Raw genomic sequence first — 12,666 nt, 5'->3', positions numbered from 1 at the left:
AAGCAAATATTTCCGACATCCTTCACTAAATTTCGTAATTTATGTAATTTTTGTGCTACAGTAATAAAATTTAGGAAACTTACCACTTTTGAGACTTGTTTTAACTCTACCAAATTGCAAAATTGTAAAGCGAGGACAAAGTTTTATTTTGAAAATGAAGCAAATATTTCCGACATCCTTCTACACTAAAATTCGTATTTTTCATGATTTTAATACTACAGTAATAAAATTTGAGAAACTTTCTATTTTGAACCCGTGTATTGACTCTGCCAAATTGCAAAATTGTAGAGCCAAAGACACACATTTTAGAATGTTTTATTTGAAGACGAAGCAAAATTTCGTAATTTTGGTAATTGTGGTGCTAGAGGTTTGAAATTTGGGTAATTTACTATTCTTTAGTCGTTTATTTACAAAATAGCAAACTTTGTAGAACAAAAAAAACTCAGATTTTAGAAATTTTCTTTTTAAAACCTAACTAAAATTGCTTATGCTAAAATTGGTAATTTTACAAAATAACTACTTGACTAGCTGCAAAATCAGTTTTGTCAACACTTGGTACATTAAGATTTATTTTGTAACTCGGCCTTTTGAAAACTTGTTGTCGTTTATTATTATTTATTACTTATTACCTTCGGTCATGACAAAGAGATAATAATCTATTTTTTGACAATGATCCTGCAGTAATTTTTCGCACGTTTGAATCTTACTTTTTTTATTGCAGAATACATAATTGATTTCGCTGCACTGAACTTATGTAATTACTGGAAGGGCAGACAAGTTACAAATTAATTAGGAGAAATTTTTTTTTTCAAAAAAAGCGTTATTTAATCGTTATTTAATAACGGCCATAAAACCATTATTTATTTAGTTGTACTCCTAGTTTTGAGTAACAAAGACGTGCTACAGTAACTAGAAATTAAAATCGTTTTTGAAACAAAGTGAGTGAGTGAGTGAGTGACAGTGATTCGTGATTTGTCTGACGATATAGCGCGTGGGCAGGATTAAAGGGTAAGTTATTTGTTTCCCCTAAAATTTATAAATGCTAATATTTATTTCTTTAATTACAGTAGGTCCCTCTGTGAAGAAAATGACGTCGTAGAAGCCATCAAGGTAGGATCTGGGATTGTTGGGCGTTTTCCGAAATTGTTCATCGTCGTTCACTATTTCATTACAACACTACTAAATTTCTTCTTTTGTACATCTTCGTAAATTCGGTCCCGCGGTCGCGTCGCATCATCACCTCGCAAATTCCGTCGAAACCGTGTCTTCCGCGAGTGTTAAAATTCAAAGTCGAGTTTCGCAAAACAGTGCCGAAGTACTTTTAGTGCGCGAGATAATTTATGAGCGTCTTAATAATCAAATTAAAGTCGTGTGAGTGGTTCCTGGTTCCTAGAGGGGGATGCAGTGGTATGAGTGCGACGATATGGTTTAGGGATCAGGATTAAAGGGTAAATTAACTGCTACCTTGAAATTGTTGGTTCAAATTTCTAATAAAATTCTCTTGCAGTAGGTTCGTGTACGAAGATAATGGCGACGTTGGATCTAACAAGGTAGGATTTTTTTTCTTTTGGGTGACGGGATTTGAACGACGATGGACCTCGCGATGGGATTTTTGCTCTTTCAGAGTTGTGTTGCATTCTTTTTGCGGAGTGTTAGTGTATGCATTTTTTGACAAGTGGCAGTGGTAGTGATCCTGTGTTAATGTGTTAACATGCAGGTAAGAGAAAATTTTGTGTTCAAGTTAAAAGTTGAGTTTCGCAAAACATTGCTGAAGTAGTTTTTAATGCACGAGATAATTTAGTGTCTTAAAACTAAAATTAAAATCATTTGATAACTGTATTTAATTTTGATTCGTTTCACTTTTCAGCTCATTTTACGCACAAATTCACGCATATTCCAAAAAGTGGTTATACTTAATATCCGAGTTACGGCCGTTTAAGGCGATTTTTTTATTCCAGCTCGATATCTCCAAAACTATAAAAAATAAAAAAAAAATTTTTTTACCATCGTTTTTTTTTGTGTTTTTTATATAAGAATAAGATTTTAACTCGAATTCAAATTTATTTTTTCCCATACCAAAGGTAGCTAGCTACCTTACGGTTTTTCATACTTTTTTACCGATTTTTGAACCTAAATATCTCCGGAACCATGATAGATATTAGGATGCGGTTTTTACCATCGTTTTCTACACCCTTTAGCCGATAAGAATAAAATAATTTCGGAAAAATTTAGTTTCTAAATCTAGCTCGATCGCTAGCTCGCTTATTTACGGAGCAATCTTATTTTTTTTTTAGCTAATTCTACGCAGATTCCAAAAAGTGAACTATTTAGGACAGTTTCCAAGGCGCTTCTAAAGTCAACGAAGCCCGTTTTATCACAGTAGAATAAATATGTTGGTCCAACGAGAAAATAATAAAATAGTAAATTTTTATTTATTTTTTTAACAATTTATAAGATGTAATGTACATTTCTGGAAGCAGCAGTTTGCTAGTTTGAAATTAACTAAATTTTGCTGTCCATAAAACTATTCCTCATTAGAGAACCAACAATACACAGAATTTTAACCAAAGTCGTTGTACAAATAATGAAAATGTTGTTTTTGTCTCACTTTGACTTCATGAATTTGGATCTGCAATGCAAGAGGATGTAGTGGATCAATTTTTTGAGATATGGCTACACAAAGCTCTCTAACATTAATTTTTATAAATGAAAGTATCTAACTAAAATTGGGATTTTTTTTCTGAAATTTTGTCTTTAATAAATGACTGAAAAAAATACGCAGAACTTTGCGTTTTTTGTTAGTAACATTCAATAAATCGATTCTTTTTCGTACATTACTCGATTAGCTTAGAAATACATCCAATAAACAACAGTTGTAGACTTCCAGCCAATGAATGAATCTAAAGTTACGATCGAGTTGGTTTTTTGTTATAAAAACTCTCATGATAAGAACAGCGCGAACCAATTGAATGAATCGTTTTTTTGGGTTTTAATCTGATTCTAATGCTATTCTCCATTTTGTTATGAAGAAAGGGTGGATCTTCAAATACAAATTTTTAAAACTTGTTTCTCTTGCTCTACAAGTTTGTAATTGGGCACAATTATTAAGAAGGATGTCAAAAATAGTATTCTTGTCAAATTTTGTTACTGCAGCGTTAAAAGTACCAGAAAACAGTTTTTTAAATAATTACTCTATTTATAAAAATATATGTAAACTCATTCTCTTTCACAGTGGTACTTCTTGGCTTTTCTTTGTGGAGATAATGTATATTTGAAATCAGCACATTATAGAATCGCCACTCTCCTTTCTCTGAAAGGTTGGAAAATTAGGATATTTATTTCGACGCAAATAAAATTGCAACATTTCGATTTTTTGGTAGTTTTATTAGCTTTTTATTAACATAATTTACAATTAAAATACATCTAGACAAAAAGATTTACTTTGTAAATAGCATCAGAACAAATCGAATACAATAGCAAAGCGCAAAGCTGTATATAGACCAACATTGTGGCCAGTGTAGATATATACAAAAAAATCTCAGGTGTACCCTGGTCGTTCGAGGAAGTCTTTCATAATCATAAACAACTGGTAAAACGGAATAAGCCATCCGAGTCTTGTTCCCATTCTGTCATCTCCTCTATCAAAAATGGAATCCAAAAAATCGTTCTTTCAAAAAATATGCGTTCTCAAGCATCATTTAGTTAATATTATTCGTGCTAAAACCACAAGCTAAAAGATATTGTACGTCTTAATCAACTCAAGATGACCAAATTAATTAAGACGAACTCTGAGAAATCTAAGCCATTGTTAACGCGCCGGCACCCATACCGAACCCTACACCCCTGGGTCCGAAATTCCTGCCATAACAACCTCTGCAGTAAATTTCCCCGTTGGGGGCATCGTTCTGGTTGGTAGAATCCAAAGAACGCTTGCAATCGGCGCAGCAGAAGCACCGTCTGTGCCAGAGACCGTTCTTGCTGATCATTTGTTCAGCAGCATAAACGGCGTAACCACAACGACGGCAACCTTGACCAGGAGCGGCTTTAGCACCGGTGTTGGGTGCCATGTCGTTGTGGATGGCAGCAGGGGCGCCATCGGCACAAACCAGGGTTGGAGTGTGGCCGAAGCCGAACCCTTTAGGGCCGAAGAGCTTGCCGTAACAAGCGCGGCAGTGGATTTCACGGTCGGGGCCGTCGCAAGCCAAGACAGAGTCGAGAGGACGATGACATTCGGCGCAGTTAAAGCACTTCTTGTGCCACATCTAGAAAATAAAAGTGTTAAATTGGATTATTAAACAAGGTGGAAACGTACTGTTCCTTTAGCCAGTTGCTGTTCGGCAGCGAAAACCATTCCTCCACATCTTGGGCAACCTTGTCCAGGAGGGGCCTTGATCGAGGTCGTATCGGGATTGTAGAATGGTCGTTGTTGAGATATCTCGTCTTCGCTGTAAAATTATTGTTAGAAGTTTAAGGAGAGACCCATAATGGTATATTTACGTTAGCCCATCAGTCTGTAGAAAACCTGACCCACAAGCGAAACCATAGCCATGTGGACCCCATTTCTTGCCGTAACAAGTTCTACAATAGACGTCGCTATCGGGTCCATCGCAAGCATTGATGGAGTCAAGGGTCTTTTTGCAATCTTTGCATTTGAAACACTTGCGATGCCAAGGTTTACCTTTCGCGAGGACCTCTTCAGCGGCAAAGACTACGCCGCCACAACGTGGACAACCTTGGCCTGGTGGAGCTTTGATAGAAGCGGTGTCGATAACCGTGGTTCTGGGGGCTTGTTCGCTAAAATTCCAGCGATTAACCTCCATCCGAACAGAAACAACGGCAAGAAGCGGAGGTTATTAGTAAAGAGGGAATTAGGCAACTGACAGAGGTTTGTACGTTTACAACAGTTGGTACCTCTGCCATTCTAGATCCAAAGCATCGCACATTAGACCAAGGAAAGTGCCGCCTGCATGACCGATCCCTCGAGGACCGAAGCGTTGAGCATAGCAAGCTGTTGGAATATATGGACCAAAATTTAGAAAGTGCAAGCGGAGAGCGGTTGAAGGGTCTATACCAACCTTTCTGCGGTCAAATCGCTTTGGAGAGTGCCACCGCCCTGGCCATAACCATATCCTTTCGGGCCGAATTTCTTTCCGTAACAAACTAAGGGACAGGACAATATCATTCGGCGCCACGAGTGGAGGAAAGGGCCATTTTGCGCCAAATTTACAGGCTCAAAAATTGTAAGTTTGCCTTAATTTGGCACAAAATGGCCTCTAAAAGACAAAAGACAGTGACGTGACAAAAATCAAAAATCAAACGAAAACCACGTCACTGTACATACGAGTGCTCCACGCACCTTTACAGTAAATATCCTTGTCAGGACCTTCAGTGACATTAACGGAGTCCAATCCTTTTGTACACACGGCACATTTGAAACAGGACTTATGGAACGCCTAAACACAAAAAAAAGACACTAAGACACACAGACCATGCCGGAAAATGCACGAAGAACGCGTAAGGAGGCACTCTAGAGGTTCATACCTCTGCAATAAACTTCCCCGTCTGGTCCATCACAATGTGATGTAGAATCCAACCATCGGGAGCAGTTTTTACAACGAAAACAAGATTTGTGCCAGCCCTATTCATAACGAGTCAAGAAGAGTTTTTTTGGGGGGAAAGAAACAAACTTACTCTTCCTCTGGCTAACATTTGTTCGGCGGCATAAACGTAACCTCCACATCGTGGGCATCCTTCGCCTTCGGGGGCTTTGGCGATGGCCTTGGGCAAAAGGGGGGCTCGAGATACAACAATGTCGTCGCTAAAAAGTAGAAATAAATGAAAAGAAGTGATCGTCGATGGTGCTGTAGAGGATCTTAAGATGATCAGATCCGCTGCAACAATGTTAAATGTAGAAAAGCGTGTGCGTTGAAGCGCTGCTGCCTAAAATGAGGTAAAGAAGAGAAAGATTGGTAATGAGAGAAGGTAAAGTCGGTCACCTACGAAAAACTGACATACTTGAGGGCACCTTCCTTATCCCATCACTGGAGTTAGGGAAGGACAATGACATCTATGTTAATAGCAAAGAAGAGCAGGTAGCCTTTAGCCATGCTAAAATCATACAAGTCTCACCGTTCACGCTCCTCACTGTAGTTTCGGGTGTTGTGGGGTAAATAACAAGAACTAAAACCGACCTACTGGACTTTAACAGTGTTTTTCGAGGTGTAAAGTGTATTTGAAACGAATGTAAAATTTCTGACGTGATTTATTACGATTCAATTATTACAAAATAATCGAATTGTTTGTACCATGTAAAACAAATTTTTATAAACAGTAAACCTATTTGTTATTTTAAAATCTATAAATATAACACAACATATAATTAATTACACGTGGGATGGAAGGAGTAGGTTTGTGAGGCGGCGATGGCTTGTTGTCGAAGGCCGCACTTCTGTCCCCGGTTGATTCCTTAGGAGCTACGATAAGAAAAGGGCCACGTCATGCTCTGATTGACACTCAATTACTGTTACAACTCGGCATCGGCTTCACCCAAGCAACACTTCTGATTAGCAAGCAAACCATCAGAAATGTTAACTTGCACATTCAGGCAAAACAAGACAAGATAAGGAAAACCCTCAAGTAACGATCTCATAGCCTTCACCGATACCTCTACTCTTGTGTACAGAAAACAGAAAGACGAAACTACTCACCCTTGCTGGAGGTGGGAGCCAGTGTCCATGCTAAGACAACCAGCACCACCACCGAAGCCATAACCCTTTGGTCCGTATTTGCGGGCGTGGCAGTTCTTGCAGAAAAGTTCAGCTTCGTGTTCTGTGCAGTTGGTGGAATCCAACATCTTGCCGCAGAGGCCTGCAAAACGGCACTCACAGCAAAACAAACAACGACAAAAAACAAACATTTAAAGGCATTTTGAATATAAAAATTTTGTTTATTTATACTTATTTTTTAACTCAATTTATATCCGAAAAGTACTTCTTCGGTATTCTTTTATGGGTCGTATCGTTTTCAGTATTATTTACGTTAACTTTATTTGGTTCGAAGACCTTCGAAAAGTTCTAAATATTTACTTCTTTCAAGTACATAATTTACAGTTAATGTTTATATCCTAATAAAATAATTACGATTAAATTTAACATGGCGTGTTCATTGAAGAAAAGCGCCCGAAAACTTTTAAAAATTGGCAAAGAATCTAAGTTGCTGTTTTTCCCAAGAGAAGATTCAAGTTCATTGGTGAATTGGTAGACAAAAGTCAGACACAACTTGGCAAAATTGTTTTCACTTTTATCGTTGCACAAAGTCTTGCTGTGCAAAGTGAAATTCTAGATATGCCAGATAGAGAGTTAAATTAAGCCGCGTGTATGAGGTTGTTTAACTTTTTTCGAGTTTTTGGGGTGTTTTAAAATAGCGGCAATTGAGGCCGTTGTCACAGTTTTCAACACCCGGAAGCGCACCTGGACTGCATGAAATTTGTCTTGGAGGCAGTCCAACTCGTTTTAGAAAAAGGTGTACGTGGGTGAAAACTTACCGCACTTGAAGCAGGACTTGTGCCATTTGTACCCGCCGGCTACACGTTCTTCAGCAGCGTAGACGGATTTCTGGCATTTGGGGCATTTAGGGTTTTCGATAGGCTTGAAAGGCATCTTGGTAGTTTCGACCTGTAAAATTGATCAACTAAATATTGCGTCCAAAAAAGGTTTAAAAATGTAGTCCGGTGCAGCGGTTGCACCCTCGCCTCTTATTAGGTCAACTGGCTACGTTCCAATGTCGTAACACAACGACGCCGCGTTAAAATTAGCCTCTGGCACGTCGCCAGTGGCGTCCGTCGGTTACCAAATAAGGGCACAGGTGGCAATCACTGTAACACTAAAAAGCACTGTAACACTCGCGTACCTGTTCGGAATCGTGCAGTAGTCGGAGAGGTCCTCAATGGTGTCCTTACACTACAACCACTGAAATTCGAATGCCTGAAACTGGCGCTCCTAATCTATAAAAGTCTTTTTGCACACGACCCCAGCGCCATGGAGGGGTGGGACACATCATAGTTGAATATGCTGGGAATAGCCTTTTGAGCAGCGTTCTATTTTCGGTGGATGCAAGGATGACAGATGTACTTTTTCGATAAAAACCACACCTTTTGCGGAAATTTGATACCTGGAAGACTCCTCTTAGTCATACCACGAGTTTTCCAGAGCTTGGCAACGAAGCTTTGTTTTCCTTATTTCAAGGTACGCCAACACACGTGACAAAAATTCCGCTAACATTTCTAAAATTTCTTTAGAGAGTGAAAGACCTAAATCAGCTCACACTTCTTTTTGATTTTTTTGGATTCTTAAAATAAGCAACGGCGCTGGGTTTTTCCTCTTCAATTTACGTAATTTACGATTTATGAGAGCCATCGTTCAGTAAGCCGTCTCATTTTTCAAAATTCTTCGCAACTTATCCGGACGTTCAATTAAAAAAAATCAAAGGACAGACCACGTTTTTAATAAAAGTGAAGAATAATTTAAGATCCATTGCTAGAAAAACAAACAAAGTTATAAATTATTATTAAACATAATAAATAAAGCGTGATTTACGCCTGCTGTGTTTTATTGAAGATTTTTTATATCTTCGGTTCTTTCTGTTACATTTTATTTGTTTCTTTTATGCTCTGTTTATTTACACTTTGTCGTTAATTAGTGCCATGTTGTACGAGACGTCTTAATAATAATAATTTTATTAGTTTCGGCAACATTTCGGGCTAAAATTCGTAATGAAGCAAATTTACACCTTTGCAAAAATGTTCGTGCACTTCTAATATTAGTAAAGATAAAACCTTTGTTATTTTGTACATTTATCTCTAAAGTGTTTGTTCCGCATAACTTAGAAATCCAGCGCTCGTGTATTTAAAGCCGATTACTTTTAATGTGTCAGAATGTGTTCAAACAACACTCATCGTCTAAACAAATCTATAAGAAACCCGCCACTTTCTCACTCTGAAAATAGCTTGAATTTCTCCATGGAAAATTCCACGCCAAACTTTTTTAAACTCGTACATTTCCAGCGCTTTCTCCAAAACGACTCAAGCAGTTGCCAAAACATATCAGAAATAATATCGAACAGTATTTTTGGCGGATTATATTTAATAAAATTATATAAGCACCTCGACTGTGGTAAACATTTCGTCCTTCGTCTTTTCGATAGGATAAGAATTAAAATTATCGTGGCCGCTTCGTGTAATTGTGTTGTTGTGATGCCCACGCAAAATCGGGAAGTCAAAAATAAATCTCATGTCTTGGTTATGAGTCACGTTTACCGATAGAGAAAAACCGTTTGGCATGGATTTTATTATTCATATTCTAAAATTGATCCAGACTTCAAAGATGGCTTTTGACCATAAGAATAAGACTGCCACCACTTGCCAAGCGATTTAATTGCGGGGCCTTGACGATAAATCATCGAGTGTGCCCCCACGAAATTTTCAGGATAGCTTTTATGAGTTCGTTGCTGAAAATAAGCACTGACTGTAGTTTTTCGTTTTGTGAGTCATTTAATTTTTTAAGACGAAAATAAATACCTGAAAATTTACCGAAATGAGGGATAGAACAGTTCATTGACTCAATTTCCTAATTCTATTTCTAGATGGTGAGAATTAATTAGTGCGTTTATTATAGAACGGGGATTCGAAGGAATTGCACTTATATAATAATAAAAGTTCAATGAAGACACTCAAAGTGGTAATAAATTTCGCGAATTTTCTAAATTTAGCCTGCGTGGGCTCGACGTGAAAACTGAAATTTTACATGCTGCATATGCTGTGAAATAGGATATAAACATTTCATTTACTGTTTATCTGCACACAAAGTAAACATTTTTTATACTTTTACCAACGGCGCTTAAGAAATAAAAATATTGCTGCAGTTAAGAAAATTTTATTCAACAATTTATCAGCATTCTCCTTGTCTCACGATTCGTAACGAGTCCTTGCTCTTCTGTTTCTTCAGCTCGCATTTGAAGAGGCACTCGTTGACGTAGGTAACACCATCGGAAGCGCAAACTGGGTGGAAAATTCTCGAACAAACACAGCCTTTCGCCTCAGTTTCCTCTTGAAAAACCAAAACCAGTACTGCTATCAGCAAGAAACTTTGTAGCTTCAACAAACCCATCGTGTTTTCGACTGAGTTTATCAGTGATTAATACGAATTTATAGAATCTACTTGATAACATTGTACAAAATTGTTATCGATTTGAGTCACCTCTGATAAAATTATGATTGATTGAATCAGAAAGGTTAAAAATATAAAATGTCCTATTTATTTTACGCGAGGCCGTTTATATTCGTTTTCTAGTAAAAAATTGAGGTCACGGTATAAAAAACTAAAAAGCAGTGAATTTTGATTTTGACAAAAATTTGGCAGAGATTTGAAAATTAAGACACGTAAGTGCTTACGTGGTGTGGACGTAGCACGCAGAATTACGAATGGGGTAAATATAGACTGGATCCGAAATGGAACTAAATTACCATCTGTATCGCCGGCCGTGGGTATATTTAAATTTTTCCATGATTATTTGGAACAATTATTTACTCCTACCACCCACTATAATTTTCTATTTTAAAAATTAAATTTGTCGTTTGGCGACAGTCCCCAATCATTCGCAAAAATAAATTAAGAGAGAAAAGTAATTAAGCTTTAAATTTGGCACTGGCGTTTACAGGACAGGAATCGTTAAAGCTAATTTAGTGTATGAAAAGTTATATGTAACAATGGCACGAGTCGATATTTTCTCGACTTTTTTGATAGCGCTCTGTTTCTGGATTAAATGGAAATAATTTCTTCGCGAAAATGTAGGAAATTTTCTCCACCATCTTGTGATGGCAGAACGAAAGAAGAGAGCGCAGGAACCTGAATCCTGCGAGCAGCTTTGATGAACGAAACATGAGAGGGAGCCACGTTGCTCAAGAGCTTTGCACTGACTTTCCAACCCCAAAATTACAATATTTTTATGAAAATTGGCTTCATCGAATAAGAAAAAACAAATTGATTAAAAAACTCTAAAGATTTGTTCTCTGGCCATTAGTTTGTTTTGGTTCAATTTCAAATTAAATTATGGATTTTTACGAGTTTTTTAAATTTTTTAAAAACTATTCTTTTTATGGCAATATTTTCTCTTTCAAATTGAAACCAAATGTGCCTCAAAATATGAGGAAGTAGAAATTTAAACTGTCTTTGTAAAGAATTAAAATATAAACGGAAGATGGAGCTACTTTGTCCGGAAAGGACATTGATTTTATGGGGTTGTAATGAACAAAAAAATATGTAAATGATAATTTTTCTATATATTTAACAGTTGTTTCTATATTGCGCAATTATTTTAAAACTTTGGGCATAAAATGTGAAATAAAAATTTTAAATTTAATTTCGTTCTGCGTTTTTTTTTACTTTATTTAGTAAAAATGGTGGATGCGCCGGTTTTAGCCAAATTTTTACCATTTGACTAGGATTGACTTACTGTTTGCAATTATTAATCTCTCTAAAATTACTTTATTAATAATTGTAAATTCACTTGCAATTTGCAACTAGCTAGATCCACAACTTTCGATAATTTTTTTTTATATTTCGTGTTCCTTCAATCTATTTTAGTTGTCAACATTGTTGTAATTGCAGTGCAGTTATGCAGATGGTTGCTTCTGTGTTTAAACCTGTCGGCACATTCTTAATAGCATCCAAAAATATCTAGATTTAAACAAATGGAAATTTCCGCGCCCAAGTAAAATTCCGCGTTAGAATCAACAAAAAATCGACACTTCGAAACCGTTCTATTTTCGCAATCCTGAAATATGACCGCGATGCGTCCTCAATATTTATGGAAATGCTTCAAAATTAGAACCGCCCACTTCTGCCCCGAATCGTTTAGCGAAACAAAGTCAAACTCATAAAAATAAATAAATTTTATTAAGAATTTTCCATGGTCAAATAAAAAATGTGGGAATTAGAAAAAAAAACGGGATTACTTTCCCAGAATGATTTTGCGGCCAGCACCAATGTTTTGTCCAGCTTGGGATGCGCCTTTGTTTTGTCCAGCTTGGAGTCCAATCATGGTCTCTCCAGCTCTCAATTGTTCTTCGGTGAAATCTCTCTTGTTTTCATCAGATGGTTTGGGGCCCAACCATGGTCCGGGCCATTCTGGGTGTTTGTAGGTTTGTCTGCCCAAGGCGAAAATGGTGTTCGTAACTTGGCCAATGTCCTTCTTTTCCCAAAGATCGACGGTTTGGAAGACGTCGACATCGTTGACTCCGTAGGTTTTCAGAGCCGCCTGGAAGCTACGCACCAGGTTACACAAGTTTCGAATGATCAAAAACAACTTACTTGTTGATGTTTTCCATCATTTTGAATTGTCCTCCAGAAGTGTTGATTTTGGGGACGGATCCAGGCGCCAACTTGTTGATGAGTTGGCACAAGACGGTTCCATCACGGATCACATCTTCGTAGAGTTCACCAGGGGGGAATTTAGCGCCGAGGACGGTTTCGATCCATTCTTGCGCTTCTTTATCTTGGTCTGGGTTCCTTTTGGCGGCGATTTTTGCGCGGACTTGGCGTTCGAGAGACATTTTGCTTGTAGATATGAAACTCTACACTAAACTGAATTTTGAGGCGTCGGGACGCTTTT

General features: G+C 37.5%; 2 protein-coding genes across 3 annotated transcripts; both read right to left on the bottom strand.

Moving 5' to 3' along the window:
• Positions 1-3,363: 3,363 nt before the first annotated feature.
• On the bottom strand, positions 3,364-8,018 carry Mlp84B (Muscle LIM protein at 84B). Of its 2 annotated transcripts, none has more exons than XM_088043176.1 (9): positions 7,909-8,018; positions 7,544-7,673; positions 6,708-6,867; positions 5,692-5,818; positions 5,542-5,638; positions 5,076-5,160; positions 4,498-4,794; positions 4,313-4,445; positions 3,364-4,262 (listed from the first exon to the last, which is right to left on the bottom strand). In XM_088043176.1, the coding sequence occupies exons 2-9, from the start codon at positions 7,656-7,658 to the stop codon at positions 3,798-3,800; spliced, it is 1,479 nt and encodes a 492-aa protein (XP_087899302.1). In that variant the 5' UTR covers positions 7,659-7,673; positions 7,909-8,018; the 3' UTR covers positions 3,364-3,797. The 2 variants fall into 2 exon arrangements, with proteins under 2 accessions (XP_087899302.1, XP_087899301.1); XM_088043175.1 differs by lacking the exon at positions 5,542-5,638 and adding an exon at positions 5,357-5,453.
• A 3,914-nt stretch (positions 8,019-11,932) lies between these two features.
• On the bottom strand, positions 11,933-12,656 carry Mp20 (muscle-specific protein 20 transgelin). The gene is made up of 2 exons (XM_088044108.1): positions 12,366-12,656; positions 11,933-12,319 (listed from the first exon to the last, which is right to left on the bottom strand). The coding sequence occupies exons 1-2, from the start codon at positions 12,605-12,607 to the stop codon at positions 12,007-12,009; spliced, it is 555 nt and encodes a 184-aa protein (XP_087900234.1). The 5' UTR covers positions 12,608-12,656; the 3' UTR covers positions 11,933-12,006.
• Positions 12,657-12,666: the final 10 nt, after the last annotated feature.

This window comes from Gnatocerus cornutus, chromosome 8 (assembly GCF_029298725.1).
Source record: "Gnatocerus cornutus isolate USDA-ARS CGAHR chromosome 8, icGnaCorn1.1, whole genome shotgun sequence".
NCBI lineage: Eukaryota > Metazoa > Arthropoda > Insecta > Coleoptera > Tenebrionidae > Gnatocerus > Gnatocerus cornutus.
Note: the sequence above shows the minus strand (reverse complement) of the source record. Positions and strands in the feature narration are given on the sequence as shown.